At 49.0% G+C, this 25,530-nt stretch overlaps 1 protein-coding gene across 1 annotated transcript; it reads right to left on the bottom strand.

The window, feature by feature from the left end:
- Positions 1 to 19,612: 19,612 nt before the first annotated feature.
- On the bottom strand, positions 19,613 to 25,303 carry LOC147848991 (uncharacterized). Its single transcript, XM_087337888.1, has 3 exons — positions 24,057 to 25,303; positions 22,424 to 22,485; positions 19,613 to 21,084 (listed from the first exon to the last, which is right to left on the bottom strand). Exons 1-3 carry the CDS (start codon positions 25,226 to 25,228, stop codon positions 19,730 to 19,732), a joined length of 2,589 nt encoding a protein of 862 aa, XP_087194014.1. The 5' UTR covers positions 25,229 to 25,303; the 3' UTR covers positions 19,613 to 19,729.
- Between the last annotated feature and the right edge of the window lie 227 nt (positions 25,304 to 25,530).

Raw genomic sequence — 25,530 nt, 5'->3', positions numbered from 1 at the left:
TGCATCCCGGACATCACCATGCCGTTTCTAGACGACATCCCGATCAAGGGATGCCCGGTAGAAGAGAAGGACGAGACGATCGGGCCGGACGGATGCCGGCGATTCGTGGTGACGCACATCGACGACTGCGAGAAGGTGCTGCAAAGGCTAGAGGATGCGAGGCTGCCATTTTACAGTTCGGAACTTCATACGAACTGGTTGAATGGTTGGCTAGAAGATTGACAGAAGTATCAGAACGGCTGGCTCAAGAACATCATGACCGAATAATGATACAGAAGTCCTTACGAGGAGTGTTGGAACCTCAAGAAAAAGCAAAGATGGAGAAAATCGGCCGGAAAAGAAATGCACAGAATAGAGGGGAGGCTATTGAAATGCCACCATTACATGAAGCACTGGTTGAAATTCATAGAGAATATGAAAAGTCACGCAAAGCAGCCAGTGATATGGCTGAAAGATACAAAAGTGTATCAGCATCGGCGGAGGTGCTGAAACGTCAGTTTTGTAACATACAGACAGAAAATAAAGAACTAAAAGAAAGTCTAAACAAATGGGAAACACAGGCACGACCTATGGCGTCGGAGTCAGAATGGCAGCAGAAATTGGAGGACGCTGAGAAAGCACGTCAAGCAGAAACAACAAGAGCTAACAATGCTGTATTTCGAACTACAGAATTAGAAAAACAAATAGAAACCATTCAGAATGGCCAATACAAAGTTCTCGAAGAAAAAAATCAATTAATAAAAGAATTACAGAAAAATATGGAAGAAGCTAAGACGGCCAGTCATACATATACCGAACAAATTGAGGAATTCGAAAGGTATATAGTGTCACAGGAAAGTCAATTGACAGAAAAAGAGCGGAGTCTTGAAGAAGTCAACAGAAGAATTACGGAACAACAGGAGGAATGGAGCAAAGAGAAATTGGCATTCGAACAACAACTGAACGAAATCCGGAAGATATCGGAACAAAGGCGGCTGGAGATATATGTAGTCGAATCCAAACTAATGCAGGCTGAAAGTGAAAACCGAGCCACCATTACAGATTTACGGAAAGAGTTGCAAGCCGCTCAATTCGACGCAAGCATCACTAAGGACAAAGTGCAGCACATCATAGGGAAACATCGAAACCTAGCAAAGAAAATGATCGACGAATCCCTTGCGCAAGGATGGAAGTTATGGATGGCACAAGCGGCGGAATTACAGTTATTGCGTGCCGACAAAAATAACCGTCAGGTCCAAGGTGCAGGTTTTTTTAAAATGGCACAAAAGGATATTGACAATATCCAAGAGGATATCATGAAAGATATGGACGAAATTGCGGCATTTTACAGAGAAGAAATTCAACGTATTATGCAAGAATTTGACAAAAATGATATAGGCACTTCCGTCCAGTTGGATAAAATCGAAGCCGAAAGAACCAGCAAGACTCCTGGTCTTCAAGCTCCCGGAAGAAGTGAACCAGAGCAGCCAACCGAATCACAACATTCAAAACCTGCTCCGAATGACGACTGTGACGCAGATGAAGATGAAGAGGAAGAGGAAGATATAGATGGAATACATCCAAGGCCAGAAGAGCCTTCGATTTTTTATATTCTGAACGATTCGGATGAAGAGCTACAGGAATAGGCGTGGGTTCGCTGGACAAGGTCCTGGCCCACGGACGTGCCAAGTGTTACCCGGACCCGGACAGTCAGTTTTACCGAACAAGTGGGAAAGCGTCGAAAACGGAGTCGGTTCGGATCGACTGTTCGGATCGATGACTCAGCAGTGAACGAAGAGAACTAAGTTAGTTAGATAATTTTGTAATTCTTGATAGTAAGTAGGAATAGTTCTTGATGAGAAAAGACCTTCGGTATACCTATAAAAGGGAACCGAAGGCATTGTAAGAAAGGTCGTTTATTTAGTAATATAAGTTTAAGTTAGGAATATCATGTACAGATTCTGTGTTCTTTCTATTGTCTATTTTGTTAAGTGCAATCTTCCTAATTTATAACTAAGTAACGATCACGGTAATTACCGATTAATATAGTATATTTCTGTTCGTAAAACACAATTCCTTGTTAGAACGTTGAGTAGCGACGTTCACTCTTCTGTATCGGTAGTAGTTAGTAATTAGCCGATTAACAGCAACCCTGGCCAATTCCCGACTTGCCCTCCGCATGCCCGAACTAACGCCTTGACGATCGGTCCGTGTCCACGCTCCACCTTCCCATTCGCCTCCGGATTGTATGCAGTGGTAAGCGAGAGCTTGACTTCTAGCCGGTCGAACAGCTCCTCGGCCTCTTCGGCGTCCAACTCACCGCGATCAGCCACGATCTTCCCGACGCACCCGTACCGGCATATCACGTCCTCGATCAGGAACCGACATACGGCCGCGGTCGTTTTGTTCTGAAGGGCTCGGCCTTCCACCTGGTTCGTCAGATCCTCCTGAGCCAGGACCAGATACCGCATCTGTCCTACTCCCATCGGCATCGTCACCAGATCTACCATCCATTTGAAGTGGATGGTCGGAGGGTACGTAGGGTGTAGCTCGTCCTGATGTTGGGCTATGGAGTGCATCTGACAGCTCTCGCAAGTTGTCACGAACCGATGCACGTCCCGGTACAGTCCCGGCCACCAGTACTTCCCCTTTATCTTCTCGAACGTGGCCCACGTTCCACGGTGTCCAGCCCAAGGGCTGTCGTGGTAGGCCGTCAGCAGCTCCTCCTGTTCTTCCTTTATTGCCATCACCCGAAGCGGGACGTCGTTCTTCTTCTTCGGGTGCTTCCATAAGTATCCGTCCCGGAGAAAGAATCGGTATGCTTTCTTCCGGATCCGGTTGGCCTCGTCCCTCGTCCATGACGCATCCGGCATCATTGTCCTCAAAAACCCACCGATCTTTAGCCACTCGCCATCGTACTTGCTCTCGTCGAAGCCGTTAAGTGCCGGAGTGCTCGTCCCATCGGTCGTCACGTACGCCGCCTCGAAGAAGTCCACGCCGACTTCTTCGTCCTCTGAAACCATGCCGCCCTCGTCATCAAACCTCGCCCTCGAAAGCATGTCGGCCATGGCGTTGTCCTTTCCGGAAATGTGTCGTATTTCCGGGTCCAGGGACTTGATGTACGCTATCCACCTGAGCATCGCCAGGTCCGGTGTCGCGCATCCGGAAACCATGCCGAGAATTGGCAGGCAATCCGTCTCGATAATCACTTCTGTCCCGATCAGGTAGTCTTTGTCGACCTTTACTGCCGAAATGATACCCCAGAGTTCGCGTTTAACCTGGGCGTACCCTCGTTGTCGCTCACTGAGGACCTTCGCGCCGAATCGGATCGGGAACCGAATGCCGTCCTCGTTTTCTTGGTTGACGACCCATCCGATCCCGGTCGGGCTCGTATCCACCGTTATGTATACTGGGGTACCCTTCTCGTAGACAGCCTTCCGGAGCGCCAGTGCTGCCGCAAGAGCTTCCTTCAGCTTCTGGACCGACTCCGTGTGCTCGTCTCGCCACTCGAATTTTCGCCCCTTCTTCAGCAACCCGTATAGTGGTTCCGCAACGTGGGCGTAATGCGGGATCCATATGTGGTAGAATGCGCATGCCCCCAGGAACCTCCGAACCTCCGTAACCGAGCTACAGTCGGTCTTCATTGCGAAGATGGCTTCTACTTTTGCCGGAGACGGCTTCCGGCCATAGGGTCCACACAAGTGTCTGACCACCAGGATTTCTGATTGCCCGAAGGCCGATTTCTCCCCGGAGAAGGTGAGCCTCGCATCCTCTAACCTTTGTAGCACCTTCTCACAGTCGTCGATGTGTGTCGCCACGAACCGCCGGCATCTGTCCGGCCCGAGTGTCCCATCCTTCTCTTCCACCGGGCACCCTTTGATCGGGATGTCGTCTAGAAACGACATGGTGATGTCCGGGATGCAATCCCTCAGTACCTTGTTCATCGCATTCACCATGTGGGCCACCGAGTTGGTCCCTCCTTTTGGCAGGGTACACATTCGCACTAGGCCGAGGGGAGTTCGCATCGTCGTAATGTCTCTGCTCTCCACGGCTAGCTGGAACTGGTCGTACCCTGAGTACAGATCACCGACCGAATAAATCGACCTTCCGGCAAAGGCCTCCGCGAACTCGTCTATGGTCGGTCCGATTCTTGCGTTCCGAATGGTCACTCTGTTGACCGGCTGCAGGTCTTGAATGAAGCGCAATGTTCCGTTTTTCTTCGGTACGGTAAACCATCGGTTCGAGTATGGGGCACTCGACGGTTCGAGAATGCCCATACTGACTTTCTGCCTTAATAGCTCCATCAACTTCGGGATGTGAGCTCTCGGTACTGGAATCAGCTTGAGATTCCACGGCACATGCGGTACCGTGAATATCACCATCGGCTCCACGATTGTCGGGTCTACGCACCTGATCTCATCCGATGAGAATGCGAAGGCTTTCCCGTGCCTTCCGAGCATTCTCCGAAACCGGTCTTCTTCCGCCGGCAGTAGGAATCCGCCCCCACCGATCTTGAGCTCCCGGAGCGTCCCGTCGGTGAAGGTGTGTCCTATGCAGAACGGATCTCGTAAACTGGGGTCCGACGCAACCCCTCTGATTCAGGACTCGCTGCCCTCCGGTAAGGGTGCCGCGACTGGCCTTACCTTCCGGTCCACAGTCTTGTACTTCGTGCTAACTCGGGCCGTCCGATCCGACCCGAGCCCCTGACTGAAGTTCGCGATGACTTCGTACATCTCTTCGGAACATACCGGTATCGTCCGGTCTTCGTTAAGGTCTTCTCCGGCTACCTTCCTCAACATCCCCAAGGTGTCGTCGAAGGAGACCGCCTCCACGGCTCCGCTGATTTCCTCGTCCGGGCCGAGAACTCCGCACGCTCGAAGTCGCTCCTCCGCCCTTGCCTTTTCTCGGCCAACGATGCCGACTATCATACACCCTCCGTTGTTGGAGAAGCAAATTTTTCTACCTATCATACAAGGTTTCTTCGGTTTCGATTCTATCGTACAGCTGTGGGGTCTTTCCCGAGTGTCCGGACTGTCTCGGCCCCACGCCTTGGCAGCCCTCTCTAAAAATCCTCTCGGTTCTCGCCACCGAGGGATTCGCGGTTTCGCTCGTGGTTCGGTCGCACCGTCAGAAATTGGACCGAATGGTGCCCGTCCTGGCTTTTGACCCTCGCGTAGGCCGAACCGTTGTTCAGCACCTTGGTCTCCATTCGCGCCGCCGTGATGTATGGTTCCCCTAATATGACCGGGTGCGAGGACGTCTCCTGCACGAAGAAGTGTTGGTCAATCTCGACGTCGCCGATCTTGACTCGCACGTTCGGGCATGCCCCATGCAGTTCCTCGGTGGCGCGCGTCACCGCCCGTATCTTCCACCCGTGCTTGGTGTTGATCGGCCATTTTCCCTTCTTGTACAAGTCCATGGACATCAGGTTTATTTCCGAACCGTGGTCCACCAGTGCCACCACTGGTTCCTGAACATCTCCGATCTTCACCGGGGTCTCTGTGGTCGCTCGGGCCCAGTGTGGCCTCGAATAGTGGCTCTCCGCCCACTCATCTTCCAGCGCCATGTCGTCGATGTGCGTCGTCCGCACCTCCACCGGTCTTTCTGGTTCTGTCTCCGTCGACAGCCTCTTCCGCTTTACCAAGTCCACAATGGAGTCGTGGAACTCCTTCTTGGCGATCCCTAGCACCTCCCGCAATGACAGCTCCACTTTGTTGTCGAGGATCCGTTCTTCTAGGACCTTTCGCAGGTCCATGGCCCTTTCTATTTCCGTCCCCAGTCGGTATCCGCCCTTCCTGGGGTTATCTTGCGCGCTGGATCCACCAGCTTCGTTCCATCGTTGCCCGAATCGGGTCTCGTATCGTTGTGAGGGCCCGGCCGCTCCGGCTTTCCCCACTCGTTTGTCTTCTACCACGGCCTCGTAGTTCTGGCAGGCGGCTTCTACGAAGCCCGTCTTCTCCTCGACCGGGTCGCTCCACCCGGTTATTTCCCGGACCCGTCTCTCGGCGCGGTCCGCTTCATCTTTCCTCAGTCGTGCGCCGGCGAGGCCTTCCAGCATTGCTGACCAGGATCCGGCTTTGCTCTCCTTTCGGGCCTCGCTACTCCCGACCCGAATACCGGTCGACGCCGAGTAGTGTCGGGCCGCTGCCTCTTCCATCAGTCTCTTCATACCTCCTCGCCCGTCGTTTCGGTTTAGGGCCCTTCTGGTATCGCCGGCCTGCACCCGGCCTTCCCACAGGTACACCATCCGGTTCCTCAACGCCTCTACGAAATCGCGTAGTCCTTCCGAATGTGGCCGACCTCGTCGCACCACATGCACCTGTTCCCTGCTACCGGCCGTTGGTCACGAGCCAGTTCGCCGCCTTCCCTTCGAGTCTGGGCGATCTGGAGATCCTTTATCGCCCGCGTCAACTCCTCCAGCGCTGCTCCTCCGGACGAGTCATTGACCATGCCGGTCGGAGCCGACCCGGTTTCGAGCCACTCCCGGGTCTCTGCCCTTCGCCCTTGCGGTGCCGGTTCAAGCCTCGTTGCTGTGACAGAGCCCGCACCGGCCGCCCCGTTGTCAGCCCATTCTCGCCGTTTGTCGAAACGGCCACAGACTCTCTTAACTGCAGCCCAGTCGGTCGTCAGTCCGTCTTCGGTTTCCAGCAAGGAGCCAACTTGATCCCGGTCCCGCTCGTCCACCGACTTGACAAACAGTAGGACCCGGCTCGTATCCAGAACGGTTCGGTCAAGCGCCAAAAGGCGCGCAAAGCGTTCCTCAAACTCCCGGAGGAGTGCCGACGCGTTTCTTCCCTTGCCGGGGGACTCCACCCATCCCATGAAGTCCCGTTTCAAAAGCCGGAGCGCGTCGTCTAGCCCGTATTTTTCTAGGAGTCGGCCTTCGAACTCCTCCCAGGTACGGCTCTCTACCCGTACCTCGAGCACCTCCGCATGGATGCTCGGCATCGCCACTCGAGAGAAACCGGCAAGACGCCTCTCTTCCGGAATGTCCCGCATCAGCATTTCTGCCCCGTAGGACGCCAAATACTTCGTAGCATCCTTTCCGCTGAACCGGCCGATCGTACCGACGACCACCTCAATGGCTCTGACGAGGGCGTCGGTGCCCTCGCGTGCGCTCAATATCCGATCCACGGCCGAAGCCATGGCCTCCGCAAGATCCGACCCCTTCATCTTCTGCTCTTCTGCCGCCTCTTTCACGTCGGGTTCACCAAGATGTCGAGGTATTCCTCGCGGACGCGTGGAATGAGGCGGGACCTCGGGGGTCTTGCACCGAAAAGCAAGAGAGAAAGGAGAAGGGACCCGCTACGTGCGATCGTAGATTCACAGGGACACGGCCCTTCGACACAAAGACGCGAGTGGGACGCCGACACAGAGAGACACGAATGTATGTATATATATATTAACAAAGACAAACAACAAGAAGCACGAAGTCGGCTACAACGGAACAGGCCGGCGAACAGATGCTGATGCCTGTTCGTAAACGCTCAGAAAGAAAGGAGTAGGTTGGAGGTGCTGCCGGAAGCACTCGGGCATTCCTCAGAGCAGCGTGAGCCTCCCGAAAACCTGCACAGAAAGAAGCTACGGAGTATGGAAGAGAGAGAAGCCTTCGGCCCACAACCCGACAACACTTCGTCCTCTCTATCGTCGATCCCCTTCCTCTTCCCTGTCTCCCTCCTTTTATAGGCAAGAAAGGAGTCGTTTCCCATTAACTTCCTACCTGCCGAATCTACCTGCCTAGGATCTTCTATGTACCTAATCCTCTCTTATGTACAACATAAGGCGTATGTGCATGAAGAGCCGGTTCCTACGCTCCGGTGCACCGATTCCGCTTGTGGACGGTTTTCTTCACGACAACGGGTCTCCCGTCGTCCTCATCATCTATGTGGACGACATGCTACTCTCCGGCCGACATGCCGGAGAGCTCACCGAACTCGTTCGGAAACTGTGGTTGAAGTTTTCCATGAAGGACCTCGGTCCGGCAAGACACATACTTGGTATGAAGATTAGTCGGCATCGCGATAAACGACAACTTTTCTTGTCTCAAACCGACTACATCGGACGTGTCTTGGAACGCTTCAACATGCACTCGGCCAAGTCTGCTTCGACCCCGCTCCCCATTAACCTTCGACTATCTCAGCAAGACTGCCCGACATCCGGTCTAGAGGGGGAAGATATGAAGTCAATACCATATGCACCGGCAGTCGGCTCCCTTATGTACGCAATGGTCGCGACACGGCCTGATATTTCTCACGCCATAGGAGTCGTCAGCAGATTCATGCACAACCCAGGCCGATCGCACTAGAACGCAGTCAAGGATGTGTTCAGATATCTAGCTGGCAGAAAAGACCACGGCATTCTTTTCGGCCCAAACTCAACCTCGGGCGTAGTTGGTTACACCGACTCGGTCTTCGCCGGCTGTGTGGACAGTCAGAAATCAACAACCGGATATTGTTTCAAATTCGCCAATGGAGCAATCTCGTGGAAGTCGAAACTTCAGGAGTGCAGAGCCACCTCAACGACCAAAGCGGAATATGTAGTTGCATCCGACATGGCAAAAGAAGCTGTATGGCTCAGTCGGTTGGCGCACACATTTCGACAGGTCGACCTCGACTCAGCTCCAGTTGTCTACAGCGACAGTTAGGGTGTTGTTGCTTTGTCAAAGAATCCGGTTCACCACAACGCCTCCAAGCATATCGACGTTCGATATCACTTCCTTTGGGACTGCGTCATTTCAGGGAAAATTGGTCTCGAGAAGATATCCACAACCGATAATGTCGTAGATGGAATGACCAAGTGTCTTTCGGCGGATCGTTTCCGGTCCCTTCGGCACCAGATGGGCATAATGAAAAATCGGTTCGGTTAAAGTCGGACACATAGCACAGGATGGTTTCGGACCACCGATATCGGTTCTTTGAGGATCGGCTTCAACTCGTCCGACCCGACCGGTTCGGTCTTTTGTCTTTGGATCTTGCCGATTCTAACAAAACCGATTTGTCTAATAAACCTTGTATATACCTGTAATTTTTTAGATAACCTATGTATACGCCCATTACGAGGGAGTGTCGAATACGAGTGTATAATGGCCATATTCATATTGTCCCTTCGAACAAGCCAAGTTTGGGCTATTTCTGTAAATAGCATAAAGGGCAATTGCCCTAAGATAGTCACTATATAAAGTGACTTTGTAACCTTTAGTTAAGGTTGTTGTTGTTGGTTTTCATTCTTTGTAACTGTTGCTATTGGAATATAACGTTTGTTTGTGCCTCTCTCTTTCTCTCTCTCTCTCTCTCTCTTGCTTATGCGCATACACAGGTTCTTCTTCATCACGAATGTTGCTTGCACTTCCGCATTGACAGCCTTGTCCCCAACACGCTCGACACTCCGAAAATGATTCAGGCGCTCTTGGTGTATGTGACCTTGACATCTCTGCTCTCTGAACTCTTCACTGCACCACGTACACCGCATAACCTTCTAGCCTAGGCCATGTGTGTACTTCGGTCGTTGGCCGCTTACATGTCGCGTGTTCTTCGACGAGACCACACCCCCCCCCCCCCCCCCCCGGATCGGCAGACGTTCATCTGAGTACTTCCAGAAGACAACCACGCCCTTGCCCTCTTTATGTTGTACCCTGAAGCCACTGATGAACCCTCACCACCGACAGGTGACCTCTTCCCCCAACACCTCCCTGTTTTTTTTCTCGAAGGCATGGCCTACCTCCATACTACCATCACCCCGGACTTAGACATCACCGACCTGGTATGTTTCGCCTACCCTTCCTATGTCAGGATGCAAGTCAACGAAGACCAGTTGGCCCAACTCTTCACCAAGCTGGTGCGCTTACACCGAATCTCCGACACCCTTACCTGCACCCTGTTGGAGAGCGCTACTGCTTGCGTACCCCCTTTCGGTTTCCTGTGGTTAATACACGCTTGGCAAACCGCCTGGGACATCGAGGTTCGTACTCACATATTCAGCATCGAATGTGCAGCATTCAACTGGCCCACCGATCTCGAGGCTAACGACATGCAGGAGTTAGCCCTCTACCTTGACGTCTCTCATGAGTATCAACTTATGACTTTTGATGAGGCTCGTGCCCGCACACTCCTACCCTCGCACCTCACTCACCCCCCGTTTGAGATCAACCCGGAGTGGGACCTCGACTCACCCGATGATCCCGACAACCAACCACCCCCATGCCCTAACCCTACCTCATCCTCGCCGCCACCACACCCACCTCCAAGCCATCCCCCACCACCACCACTCCCCTCTCACGCACCCACACCTCAGCGAACACCACGTACCTGATCACACACACCCCATGTTTGGCTGCAACCCCTTTCACACCACCCCCCTTGCCCATCCCCGTTCCTCCCCACCTCCCACCTCCCCACCAACCGATCCTTTCCCACTCCAGACAGGAGTCATCACAAACCCAGGTTGGGCATTCACAGATGTCATCCTCCGCAAAGCCCTCCCTTTCAACCACCCCCTTGCGCACCTCATGCTCCACCACCAACTCCCCTCTCCCATCTTCACTACACCCTCGCTACTACACGACACGAGCGCCTAATTCAATGATGCGACATTCTACGCTGATTTGGTCGATCGTTACCAACTCATCCACGGCCTCCAAGCAGCTCTCAATTACATCGAACACGGTACAGGTTGGGACACCCACCTCGATAACCAATCTATCGCCCTTGTCCCCTGGGAATTTGATTTCTGTGAGACCCCCCTACTCCTCACCGGCCTCTACACCTACTACCCCGAAGTCGCCTCCGAACCCTAAGTCGACATCTTCCTTTACCCACACATTTACCGAGATAAGATGTCTACTTGGGCAGCCGCAAACCCCACCTCAACTCGAGGATGGCGCCACCCGGTGGTCGACCCTCTAATCGAACCACCTGGCATCCAACCCCCGTGGCGCCTCCCCTAGTTCGAGCATGTGTCCTTCCGGGAATGGTGTGCCCCACACTCTCCAGAGATGCGCGCCAACCCCACCTTTTCTCCCCTCCCTCGTAGTTGCCCATGGCACGACTTTCAAGCAGCCTAGACACAACTACCCACCCTCCAGTTCAACTGGCCCATGTTTCCACAACCCCCGCACACATCTCCAATGAAAGTTGGAATGATCCAGGTCATGCGACGTTTCCTCCGTACATATCTCGACGTCCATGACCCCGACATTCAAGCCAGTCTTCGTTTTTTGCAACGGTTACCCATACTCCTCGACTCTGGCCCTTATGAAACCTGCACATTCAAGCAACACAACCACCTGGCGTGGGGTCTTGCCTTTGATTTGAATAAAGGCCCCACACATCGTCAACTGGTCGGCCTCTGGACCTGCGTCAACATGCTCCCTGCCATCTACAAACGGGATTTTGAAACCATGATCAACACACGTGTTTTTCCTGCTTACATAAGTTTTGGTAGAAATCCCCCCCTCTCCCTTCGCCGGCTACAACACCTCCACATGGATAGCCGGCCCCAAGAAGGACTTCTTCACGACGACCGATCAAATGCAAGAAATCTGGTTACCGCCGCTCAACATCCGACGTCTTCGCCACCATCTTCGCCACCAACCACCCCCCGATGAACCCCCCTACTCTATCCTTCTCGCCCCCGATGCCCGAAGCTCCCCTTCCGCAGTGCACCTGGGGGTGTGGACTCATTAGGTGACAGGAACTACACGCTCCCTATACGCAATGCTCGGCCACAACCGAGCTTAGAATCATACACAGAAAACGGGAAATAAATGCACGACACAAAGAAGAGAAGAGTACACATGATGTTTACATGGAAAACCCCAAACTAGGGAAAAAAACCACGGCAGCCCACAGGCTACAAACTATCACTATGTTAGAATGTACAACAGTGAGTTCACAGAGGCAACGACCTCGTGCTCACAATCTTCGCCACAGGCGGCGGTTTCAACAGAGGCAACGACCTCTTTCTCTCTCTCTCTCTCTGTACACAGTTACACACTCTCTCTCTTCTTGCACCAACAAGAATAACAACCCACACTAAAAGTTTGCCCTAAGTCATATTTATACTAATATGACTTTTCGGCTATTTACAAATATAGCCTCGATGGACTCTCAGAAACATATTTACGAATATGTCTCTTCATCCGGTGAGCACTCCTCACCGGGTCTTCACCATCCGGCTCTCCGTAGCCGGGTACTCCTCATCCGGTTCTCACTGGGTCTACACCATCCGGCTCTCCGTAGCCAGGTACTCCTCATCCGGTTCTCACCGGGTCTGCACCATCCGGCTCTCCGTAGGCGGGTACTCCTCATCCGGTTCTCACCGGGTCTGCACCATCCGGCTGTCCGTAGCCGGGTACTCCTCATCCAGGTCTCACCGGGTCTACACCCTCCGGCTCTCCATAGCTGGGTACTTCTCATCCGGTTTCCATCGGGTCTGCAACCTCCGGCTCTCCGTAACCGAGTTTGTTCATCAACACTGTTCTTCTCCCTTCCAATCCGGAGGGACCTGTCTCCCAACAAACTCCCCCTTCACTACGGCATGGGGTGTCTTACTAGTCTGATCCTCTTCCGATATGCATCCAGCTTGTCGGGTATCAACACTTTGGTCAGCATATCTGACCCGTTCTCGGCCGTGTGGATCTTCGTTAGTGCGAACTCCTGGTCATCTACTCTTTCCCGGATCCAGTGATATCTTCGCTGGATATGCTTCGTCCGGGAATGGTAGGCCGCATTCTTAGCAAGATGGATGGCACTTTTACTGTCGCAATAGAGTCGGTATTCATTTTGCCGGATACCGAGCTCTCCGATGAAGTCCTTCATCCATAATATTTCCTTGCCGGCTTCCACAGCCGCCATGTACTCCGCCTCCGTGGTTGACAATGCAACTGTCTTCTGCAGCCTCGACTGCCACAAGACAGCTCCCCCTGCATATGTCATTACATACCCAGATGTAGACCAGCTGGTATCCACATCAGCCGACATGTCCGAATCGGTGAAACCGTCAAGTTGAGGTTTTCCGGAGCCGAATCGGAGACACATATTTGAAGTGCCCTTCAAATACCGAAGTATCCATTTGACCGCGTTCCAGTGCTCCTTGTCGGGATTGCTCATAAACCGGCTCACCACTCCAACTGCGTATCCTGTATCCGGTCGGGTACAAACCATTGCGTACATTAAGCTCCCGACAACAGAGGCATATGGAATCTTCATCATATCCTCCTTCTCTGCTTTCGTCTTCGGGCTTTGCTTACCGGATAACCTGCAATTTGCCGGAAGTGTCGATCCGACCGGTTTCACATCTGACATGTTGAACCGTTGAAGCACCTTTGTCACGTATTTCTCCTGTGACAGCCATAGTTGCTTCGTTGGCCGGTTCCGGATGATATGCATCCCCAACATCTGTCTTGCCGGACCCAAGTCTTTCATTGAGAAGGTCCGGTTGAGAGCCTTCTGCAACATCTGTATTTTGGCTTGGTCCCGTCCGACGATCAACATGTCGTCCACGTATAGAAGGAGTATCAGGAAGTCGCCTCCTTCGAACTTCTTCACAAACACGCAGTGATCGGCCTGCATCTTGTGGTACCCTTGATCGGTCATGAAGGAGTCAAACTTCCGGTACCATTTCCGGGGAGCCTGCTTCAACCCGTAGAGGCTCTTCTTCAGCCGACATACCAGGTGCTCCTTCCCTTTCTCCACGAATCCTTCCGGTTGTTGCACGTAGATCTCCTCTTCGAAGTCGCCGTGAAGGAATGTCGTCTTCACGCCCAGCTGTTCTACCTCGAGGTCCATGCTTGCCGCTATACTCAGCACCGTCCGGATGGAGGTCATCTTTACTACCGGGGCAAATATCTCGTCAAAGTCCACGCCCTTTTTCTGCTGGGACCCCTTCACCACGATTTTGGCTTTGTATCTCGGGGGGTTGCCGGGATCTCCCAGTTTCAACTTGTACACCCACTTGTTTCGGAGTGCCCGCTTTCCTTTCGGCAACTCCACCAATTCGTACGTATGGTTCTCATGCAGGGAATCCATCTCATCCTGCATGGCACTTAACCATTTGCGGCTGTGGGTGACATCCTTCGCTTCTTCGAAGCTTTCTGGCTCCCACTCATCGGTTAACAACACATGCTCTGCATCCGGAAATCTCCAGGGGGGTCTTCTCTCTCTGAGAGGATATCTCCGTCTTTGGGCTTCGGTAACCGGCTCCTCCATTTGCTCTTCATCCGAATCTGATTCGGGGTCTTGGCCGGTTCCGGTTTCAGCTTCCTCTACTTCTTCTTCAGCCTGTTCGGTATCCTCACCGTAACCGGTTGGTCCCTCGAGTGCTAACCGGTCTCTTGCCGGTTGGATCTGCTCATCATAGAGTCGATCCTTACCGGTCGACTCAAAGTTCATTATCTTCTTCTCCGACTCCCAGTCGGCGAGCGTCTTGTCCTCCATGAAGATAATATCTCGACTCCGGAATACCTTCTTGTCGACCAGGTCCCACACTCGGTAGCCGAACTCATTGTCACCGTAACCGAGGAATATGCATGGTCGGGTCTTTGGATCTAACTTTCCTCTCCGGTCCTTAGCTACATGCACATACGCGAGACACCCGAACACCTTCAGATGCCGGTAGGATACTTCCTTACCGGTCCATACTCTCTGTGGCGTGTCTCCGTCCAAGGGTACTGAGGGTGATCAATTTATCACATATGTCGCCATCGACAATGCCTCAGCCCAAAACTTCTTGGGTAGTTTTGCATGCGCTAGCATACTCCGAACCCTCTCCATTATGGTCCGGTTCATCCTCTCAACCAGTCCGTTTAGTTCCGGCGTTTTCGGCACAGTAAATTCGAGTCAGATTCCCTTCAAGCGGCAGTACTCCTCGAACTGCCCCCGGTATTCTCCTCCGTTATCTGCTCGAACCGCCTTCAGCTTCCGGCTGGTTTCTCTTTCCACTCTCACGTGGAGCTCTTTGAAGACGGATAGCACCTGATCCTTCGTCTTCAATGGTGTGGCCCACAACTTCCGACTGTGGTCATCTATGAACGTCACGAAGTACTACGCTCTAGCATGTGACTTCGTGTCTACTTGACACACATCCGTATGCACCAACTCCAGTGGTGCATTACGTCTCATCGGTGGCCTTGGTCGGAAGGAGGTCCGGTTTTGCTTACCGGCCAGACAATCAGTGCACTTCTCCAAGTGCATGTTCTTCACTGGAATGAGGTTGTCGTCTGCAAGCCTCTTCATCCCCTTCTCGCTCATATAACACAGCCTCTTGTGCCATAGCTCACCGGTAGTGTCGGATGCCACGTTCACTTCTTCCGGACATAACCGGGCATTCATCAGGTACAGTGTGTTGACCTTCCGGGCCCGAGCCACAATCAGGCTCCCTTTGCTAAACTTCATGACACCGTTCCGGATGCTACACGTGTAGCCTTCATCATCTAGCCGACCGGCTGATATCAGGTTCAGAAGAACCTCTGGAACGTGTCGGACATCCTTCAACAGCAACTTGCATCCAGTTGGTGTTGTCAGCCACACATCTCCTATGCCGACAATTCAGCATGTACCTTCATTCCCCATCCGGACACAGCCGTGATCACCGGCTAAGTAGAATGAGAAGCATTTCCGGTCTGGGGTAAGCTGGAACGACGCTCCGGAGTCTACCACCCAGGTCCTCTCGTCGCCGGCAAGGTTTATCTCACTCTCCTCGGTGATGAGCATCAACTCTTCTTCACTTGCCGCGATTGCCGTCGTTCCCTTCCGGTCCGGCCCCCTCCGGTCTTTACCGTTCCGGTCTGGGGTCCGCTTCGAATCGGTACCGTCGGTTTCCTTGTCTTTTCGGAATTGCCGACAGTTCTTTTGGAAGTGTCCCGGCTTGCCGCAATAGAAGCAAGTAGGCCTCCCCCTTGACTTTGACCGTGTCCCCGACTTCTCCCGGTTCTGGGGACTACAGTTTCTATGTCTTCCGCATTCCGATTCGGTAAGGAGCGCTTTGGAGTCGGAGCTCGTATCTTTATCTTTTTGATGCGCCTCCTCATCTAGCAAGCTCGACTTTACTCTTGCTAGGGATAACCGCTTTCCTTCCGGCCCGGCGTTGCCCAAAGTGACAACCAACGTCTCCCATCTATCCGGGAGGGAACCGAGCAAGAGTAGCGCTAGTACCTCATCGGCGAGAGGTACTTCCAATGAAGTTGCCTGGTGGATCAGCCCCTAGAAGGCATTCATGTGCTCCGCCATGCTGGAGCCATCTTGGTACCGGAGTCTTACTAGCTTCCGGAATACCGAAACCTGATTAACAACATTTTTGTTCTGAAACATAATGCCGATCTTCTCCTAGAGCTCATGAGCCTTGCTCTCTTCATTGAAGTTGTTGTATAGGCTCATGTCGATGAAGCACCGTATGTACGTCGTTGTCTTCATGTGCATCACCTCCCATACGGTAGCATCGATTTTGTCCAGTCTCTTGTCCCCAAACTGAACCGGCAACCAAAGATCTTTAACCATGAGCATATCCCTCATCTTCGACTTCCACACTGAATAGTTAGAGCCAGTGAGCTTGAACATGCCGCCCAACGATTCGTCCATTTTCTGTATCGTTTCGCTCTGATACCACTTGACAGGAACTGCACGCTCCCTATACGCAAAGCTCGGCCACAACCGAGCTTAGAATCATACACAGAAAACGGGAAATAAATGCACGACACAAAGAAGAGAAGAGTACACATGATGTTTACATGGAAAACCCCAAACTAGGGAAAAAAACCACGGCAGCCCACAGGCTGCAAACTATCACTATGTTAGAATGTACAACAGTGAGTTCACGGAGGCAACGACCTCGTGCTCACGATCTTCGCCACAGGCGGCGGTTTCAACAGAGGCAACGACCTCTTTCTCTCTCTCTCTCTCTCTCTCTCTCTCTCTCTCTCTCTCTGTACACAGTTACACACTCTCTCTCTTCTTGCACCAACAAGAATAACAACCCACACTAAAAGTTTGCCCTAAGTCATATTTATACTAATATGACTTTTCGGCTATTTACAAATATAGCCTCTATGGACTCTCATAAACATATTTACGAATATGTCTCTTCATCCGGTGAGCACTCCTCACCAGGTCTTCACCATCCGACTCTCCGTAGCCGAGTACTCCTCATCCGGGTCTCACCGGGTCTGCACCATCCGGCTCTCCGTAGCCGGGTACTCCTCATCCGGTTCTCACCGGGTCTGCACCATCCGGCTCTCCGTAGTCGAGTACTCCTCATCCAGTTCTCACCGGGTCTACACCCTCCGGCTCTCCATAGCCGGGTACTTCTCATCCGGTTTCCACCGGGTCTGCAACCTCCGGCTCTCCGCAACTGAGTTTGTTCATTAGCACTGTTCTTCTCCCTTCCCATCCGAAGGGACCTGTCTCCCAACATTAGGGTGGGGGGTATGTTAAGCGTTTGGATCACACCACGACCAGTAATGAAGAAGAGCACATCGACAAGGACGTAGTATGGCTAAAGGACCTACGAAGAGGGAATGGCAAGAGGAAAGAGGACTAATGGACATCCAAGTGTGAAAGGTCCACACCCTAAATGTAAATGCTATATAAACCACATAGTGGTGGCTTTGTAAGGGTTCTTTCATTTGTAAAGATCTCCCATTGATTAAGAGCTAGAGCTTCCTCTCCTCCTTCTTGTAACCTTTAAGCTTAAGAGAGATTAGTGAGGTGTTTAGTTCTAAAGAGAACACTAATCTCTCTTCCTTGTTGGTGCTAGACCTCTTAGCAAAGAGGGTTAATAAACATATTCATTACTCTTATTGTCTATATTCATAATTTACCCTATTGGCTATGAGAGCGAGCTTGAGAGAGTGAGAGAGATATCGTGCTTAATCATCTATTAATCGTTAAGTGAGTGTGAGGCTCAGAGGTGTCCAACAACCATCTCCGCCTGATTCGCCATCAAAAGGGTATACGCCGGTCCGAACTCCGCAAACGACATCGAGGAGTTAACTCCATCGATACATAGATCCTACACATATTGCAACAAGGATTGTAAATGGTATTTTTAATTAAAAAGGAACATTCTTGTCTGATAAGATATATACAATCTTAGATGAATATCTATTTTGATACTACATCTTAGTCTAGAAATTGGCTTGTAATGAAGAAATCTTGTATGATGAAAACTTGTTGGTCAATAAGAAGAGAACAAAATCTCTTCAAGATTTATTGATTTTCTACAAACAGTTGGTACCTTGGTACCTTTGAAATTACAATTATATTCTTTTGTTGTAAATCTCTGAGTTTTTATCCACTCGAGTTCAAACCTCATCATTTACACTCTCATCAATCACCCATCAATAATATCAATCAAATCTCAACGCATGTGAGACTAAAGTCTTTCCTCTTTTTGAGAAATCAAGGAATAAATGAAATTGTGAGAGAACAAAAAGACCGAAATGGAGTTTTGTGCTAGCTAAGTGTAGTTGTATCCTTGATCATGACGGTTGCATCAACCTCTGTATTTGTAATATGATGTTAAAATAGATGAAGTTCACTTTAGTATGTTAAACCCTACGGCAGCTAACAATCGGCAATTGTTTGGTTTGGTTTGGTTTGGTTTTGTGCTAGCTAAGTGTAGTTGTATCCTTGATCATGACGGTTGCATCAACCTCTGTATTTGCAATATGATGTTAAAATAGATGAAGTTCACTTTAGTATGTTAAACCCTACGGCAGCTAACAATCGGCAATTGTTTGGTTTGGTTTGGTTTGGTTCAATTTGAGACTGTCAACCTCGAACCATTTAAAACCAAACTATATAAAAAATTTAAAACTTAATCCGAACCACGAAACTATTTAAACCAAACCATTATGAAAATTATGAAATGGTTAAAATTGTGGTTTCGCGGTTCGGTTTTGGTTTTCAAGTTAGGTCAAAATTCTAAATTTCACATTTTAGTTTTAAAATTTTAAAATTTTTCAATATTTCAAATTTTAATTTTTTAAACCGAAAACCGTGAAACTGATAAAGGCTCGAACCGAATCAAACCATTTAAACCATTAACTTGTTAAACCGCAGTTTTGTGAATTGTTGCCCATTGCTAACGGTAGCTCATCACTTAATTTGGTTGCCATCGAAACCCAAACACTCTTTTATTGAAAATGCTTGATTGACAACTATCCCTTACTTCCTAGTTCTATTTAATAGTAACCCCCAGGAACGAAAAGCTTTAGAATAATGCTAGATTTACCCAAATACTTATAGTAGAGAACACTATAGCAAGCACATGAGAGCACTACGTGTGATTGCAATAGCAAAAGCAACACGAGTTAATATAGATCATGCTTATGTAACTGAGCAGATACACATGAAACTTACAAATTGAGAAACTAGCCCCCACTATAATTCTATAGTTCATTTATATGCATTAAGTTGTTAGAACAAACAACCACCACACTTAAACACATTCAATAGAGCTCCTTTTCACTTTGCCTACATGTATTATGAGGTTTGATGGTGCTTGTTCACACCTAACGCTACCATTTCAACTTGTAGTGAGTAATATCTTGGGCTTGAATTCTACATTATGATGCTTTGGCTTGCCAATCTCCCTTTAACAACTAGATTTAGTTTGCACTATCACTTTTACTTTTTATAATGACCGTGATCAATGAAGTTAGTTGTAGACCATTGGACAAGAAGCTTGACAAAGAACATCTATAACTAAGAGAGTGTATACTATTGCACATCAGGGTACAAGGGTATTCTAGATCACATCACGGAACCGTCGATTCCTCATCACGGGGCAATATTGTGCTTGGTTGTGAATACTTGGCTTCCACATATCCACCATAACCATAGGAGATAACACCCCAAAATGAGAGGACCACAGATATGGCCTTAAGAGCCGAGAATTCATCATGGTACACACCAATGGCAATGAGGGAGAGCACGGGAAAGAAAGCGTTGGTAACAATGCTCGAAAAGAGGGCCGAGACGATGAACACGAGACCAATCGTACCAAGGAAGCTGAGTTGCCAACATATGGTGGACGCGACGAGCATGAGACAATATATGGATCTGTTGTACCGGAAATTCTTCGATTCGTCGGGAATGGCGGAGAATTCATGGCAGATGCCCATGCCTATCAACGAAAAGGCGGTAGCGGACATAGCTAGCAAGATTTGAGCTTCCAAGATGACACAGAATGTGGCTTTGTGGACGACGGTTTGGTATGCGAGTTGCATTAGGGGGAAGATGAGGCCGAAAAGGGCCGACCCTCCGAGAGTGGCGAGGATAGCGAGGACATATTGGTGGCGACTCGTGTCGGGAGGCAAGTCGGTTTCCTCGAATGTGACGGCATGGAGACCGAGGAAGATAGTGGCGAGGGTAATGGCGAACACGGCATTGAGAGATGCGGCAGTGAAGCGATGGCGGACGAGGAGGTACGAGAAGATGGCGTTGAATGCGAGTTGTGAGGACGTGAGCAGGGAGGTGGTGGAGATGGAGAGGTAGGAGAGGCCATAGACGAAGAGGAAGTTGTCCATGGAGGTGAGGAAGCCCATGGCCACGAAGGTGAAGAGGAAGGTGGGGGTGAAGGAGGCGCCTATGTGGGAGTGAGCAACCCACAGGTCAAGTGAGGTGAGGATGGTATTGGTATTGGTATTGGTATTGGTATGGGCGGGGTTTGGGGTGGGGTCACGTGACTGGCATTTCTGTTGGGACTTGGCCCCTAGGTAATAGGTGAGGAGTAAGGGTGGGATAAGGATCGGCCATCCAATGGTCTGGAGGGCAGTGTAAAGCCACTTCTGTTGGCCACCTCCATACGAATAGAGCCTACCCAATAGGAGACCTCCACCCGTCCCCACACATCCCATGATGCAACAAGTGCCCACTACCACCCAATGGGTCAAACTCCTTCTCATGTATGCCTCGTCCCCCACCGTCCTTTGTAGATCATCATCATCATCCATATGCATAGATTTCTCTCTCACTAGTTTAGCTCCCCACGCAACTAAACTCAACTTGATGTATTCGGCATCTTCCTTTATATAGTCTCTAAATGTGTCCCTACATTCTGGAAACGCAATGAAGCCCTGAATACATTCTGCCCATAACTTGCCCTTTGCAACTAATGCTCACATTGGTTTCAACTATATGTGCTCAGGGTTTTCAACAAATATTAATTGCAAAGCTTTGACAAATGTTTGTCATGCCTTTGTTGTTAAGGATTAGTATGAGATGGGAGAAAGCTCATTGGGTTTTCCAAAGACAAGTCCCTTCTATTGAGTGGTTAAGACATCTATATTTTCAAGTAGAGTTGAGTTATTATGTCGATCATATATATAAATGGTAGACATCATTCGATATTGATCAAATGACACAAAATATTGAAATTTATTACATGGACGTTCAAATATGAAGATAAGAAGGTAGTAAATGGCCTCTAAGGAACTTAAGAAAGACCTTGTTAATTGTGAGGTTGTGGACGCATTACTACGGAAGTACTTTTTTTATGGACCAAGTCATCCAAATGCTTTACATACCAAAATGCGACATTAGCCATCCAAAATCATTACTCCAATAATGCAAAGCCACGGTGGTTCACTTTGAGTTGTCCACTAGACTCATAAAAAGCTGATCATCTTAATTGAAAGTTAGAAGTGGATAGAGCAAGCTTGTGCTTGCTAATGTTTTAAATAATCTATTCTTTAAAGCTCTTAAAATAATGAGATATGTGTTTTCAGATAATGAACAAAATTTGTTTGCAAACTGGCTTTTATTGTTGACTACTTTGCATTCTTCCCAAAACATGCAAAATATAAATGTGCTTGAAGAAATAGTTGACTTTGGATCCTACTTGAGAGAGAGAGAGAGAGAGAGAGAGAGAGAGAGATGATGATGATCATCACGACGATGATGATGTATTAACATCCAAGATGTAGATTACATCATACCATAACAAGTGATATTTGGAAGTCATAGGAGGTTGCATATGTCCAACATTGGAATTCTTCTTTAACTCCTTACAAAAATAGTATTTTGACTTGTCTCTTATTGTAAGTACTATTTATTGGCTATGTTTTACCAATCGAATAGTGGGGGAGCATTGAAAAACTTGGTTGATAACACATTTGTCCAAAACTTTCTCCCCATTTTAGAGACGTCATATTTGAACGGAATGTCGAGACTTCAAGCATGTCAAGAGATTTAGTATTGAATGTTCAATTGTGAAAATAGTTTGAATGTTCGGATAAGGTTTAAAAGAGAGATGAATGAAAACTACAATGTAGATTGATGAGATGTGAGTAGTCCTAGCCTCCACGGTCACAAAGAATGTTCCAAGACCATGATTATGTACAAGACGATATACTAACACAAATCTTTTCCATGTTCCATAAAAAAGGTCTTACTTATTTCTATTGGCATGTACATAAATTTGTCAAATGTCTACTAGAGGAGTTCCAAACCCCATATGTTCTTGGATTTCACACATGGATCTTGTCCGAGTGTTGTCTTTATTTCATACATGCTATTGTGAAAATTACATTCATGCGTGTGAAAAAGCCAAGCAAGACCAACGAGAACTTGAACTATGGAAGATGGCTCTATCAATGACAATGTTGAGGAAGGGTTGAGAATGACGATTGTTCTCCTTGTTCGTTTTGCACAAGTACATTTGTAAATGCACATGTTGTGTACCAGGGAAATTTTAGTTCACCCTTTCTTGTGTAATGAGGTTTGGTTCGATAAATTCGTGCTTTGGAATAGTAGATGTGAATGAAACTTGATTTTATAAGTGAGTGCTTGTATATAATGAGTGTGTGCAATCATTTTTTGCTCGTGTATGAGCAATTATTTGTTTTTAGGTGTGGATGTAGATAGGAAGGTATATGTGTGTATGCATGTAATTGTTAGTGTGTATGGTTGAGACCACATATATGCATGAGTACGTGTGTTTGTGTTAGTTCATGTGTCTACATGCTTGTCTTTGTATGTGTACACATGAATAAAGTGATGTATATGCATATGTATAGGCTTAGCTAAGTGTTTGTGATTTTGGCACATATATAATAACAGGGGCGTAAAGAAATTGCACGTGCATGTGGTTATGTTTATGTATTTGTGTTTTTTATGTGTAATAAAAAGTGTTCGTAATGATTGTGAAATTCTCGGTTAGTGAGGGTATTTAGTTGTAACACCCGATACCAAATGATCACAATCTTCCTCTCCGTTATTTGCTCCGCGTCAAGCGCTTCTTTTGTTCTATCACACACACACACACACACACACACACATAGTTTTTGCTCAGTTTAAAGGCCAAATGTGAATGCTAGGGACAAAATGACTAGGCCCATCTAAAGACCATAGAGACGATGGAGTGTCCAATAGGTTCAAACAAAGGGCCCAAGATGATTTTCTTTTTTGTACAACTTTATTCCTCGTAGGAAACTTTTCCTCCTTACAACCTCAGATTTCTGAGCCAAAAATTCCATCATGTTTCTTGTGGGGGTCTAGCTCAATGATAGACTATAGTACATATGTAAATGGCTTTAGAAATATGTATAGATCCAAATTCTACCTCCCACAAAATAAAACAACAACATTAACATTAGAATTTAGCCCCATGCTCGGAATTTTTTCGAGTCAAATTTTGTTTTCGTAACAATCCGTGTTCGATCTGGAAATGGAAGGAACGTAATAGCAACTCTTTTCCCAAATACACAATTCTAAATGCATGCATCAAGAGATAGGATATTACTGTGGATTAGGCAGTTACAATCAATTTTGAAGGGCTCACTCAGGATTAAGATAGAAGGAAACGAGTTTTTCTTGAAGAAGATGTAAGAAACAATCATTCATTCATGGCGAACGAAGAGGAATATTTGTGTTATATATATATGCTTCTTTTTGGGTTAGAGATTGAGAAGAACAGGAGGAGTTTTTTAAGAGATTGAAGGAGGAAAAGAGGCGTAAATGAGAGGGCGAGGCGTGCAGGAATGTGTGGTAGATGTCCATAATCCATAATCCATTCCTGCTTGGTTGGTTGGGCAAATCGTGAGCGCAGGCGCAGGAGGTAGGTAGGTAGGTAGGTAAGGTAGCTAGGTCGTAGTTGGATGATCCGGGATTGTGGCATTATTAGAATAGCCGCCATAGGCATAGGAGATGGTACCCCAGAAGGAGAGCAGCACAGCGATGGCCTTAAGAGAGGAGAAGTCATCGTGGAAGACAGCCAAAGCAAGGATGGAGATGATGGGCAAAAATGAGGTGCTCAGAAGGTTGGAGAACAGAGCGGAGGCCAGGAATACGAGGCCTAGCGCACCCACATAGCACAGCTGCCAGCATACGGCTGTTGCTAGGAGCACCACACAATATATGGAGGAGCTACTGCTACCAAATGTGGTAGATTCTCCATGAATGGCCGAGAATTCGCCACTAAAAGCCATGCCCAGCAGAGAAAACACGGTGGCGAACAGGGATACCATGATTTGAGTCTCCAGGATGACACAGATGTTGGATCTATGGATGAGTTTCTCGTATGTGAGCTCGAGGAGAGGTAAGATGAGGCCAAATAGGGCGGCCGCACCAATGGCAGCCACGACTGCCAGAATGTACTGTTTGTGGCTGGTGCCCGGTGGGATGTCGGTGCTCGCGGCCGCCCCGGGGAGGCCCAAAAGGACGGTGCCGAGCGTGATTGCAAAGACAGCATTCAGAGACCCGAATGTGAAACGAAATCGGACGAGAAGATAGGAGAAGACGGAGGTGAAGGCGAGTTGGGACGAGCCGAGTAGGGCGGCCGTGGAGACGGACAAGTACGAGAGGCCGTAAGTGAAGAGGAAGTTGTCGATGGAGGTGAGGAAACCGAGGCCGGTGAAGACGAGGAGGAGGGTAGGGGTGAAGGGTGCGCCCACGGATGCACGAGCATCGAGGAGCGCACGTGCCGTGGTGATGATGGAGCCAGGTGAATGCAGTAGTAGTAGTATGATAATGGGGTCACTGGATTTGGGTCTTCTGGTCTCTAAGTAGTAGGTAATGAAGAGGGGTGGGATTAGGATTGGCCATCCAATGGTTTGGAGGGTAGTGTAAAGCCACCTTTGTTGGCCTCCTTGAGCAAAATAGAACCTCCCTGCCACCCATGCTCCCATCAAGCCAAGTGCATCCATGACACAAAATGTGGCCAATAGGATCCAATGGCTGAGCCGCCTCCCGAGATATAACCGCGTAGCCCTTCCCACCACCACCGTTGGATTCTCGTCCATGGATATGATTTCCATGCTGGATTTGTGCAATTCTCAGTTTGGTGCTCACATGATGATAAAGATGCACCTAGTAATTCGAAATGCTTGTTGCCTGCAGCAATGCAGAAACTTGGCTCTACCAATCACATAATAAAAGCTCAACATGGCCACCAAATAATAAGGCAAGCAAAAAAATATATCCTTGTGTGGGACCGTTATTACTGAATCCATAGACTTTGGCTCTATACTTTGGGTCCCACAACCTGGAATATCTTTGTATGGGACCATAAATAGTAAATCTATATCCTTTACCTCTACGTGTGTACTTTGGGTCATTG

The sequence above is a fragment of the Azolla caroliniana genome, unplaced genomic scaffold (genome assembly GCF_043228905.1).
Source record: "Azolla caroliniana isolate FFs.n. ecotype wild unplaced genomic scaffold, voAzoCaro1.0.p SCAF_155, whole genome shotgun sequence".
Lineage (NCBI taxonomy): Eukaryota > Viridiplantae > Streptophyta > Polypodiopsida > Salviniales > Salviniaceae > Azolla > Azolla caroliniana.
This window is presented reverse-complemented; position numbering and strand designations above follow the sequence as displayed.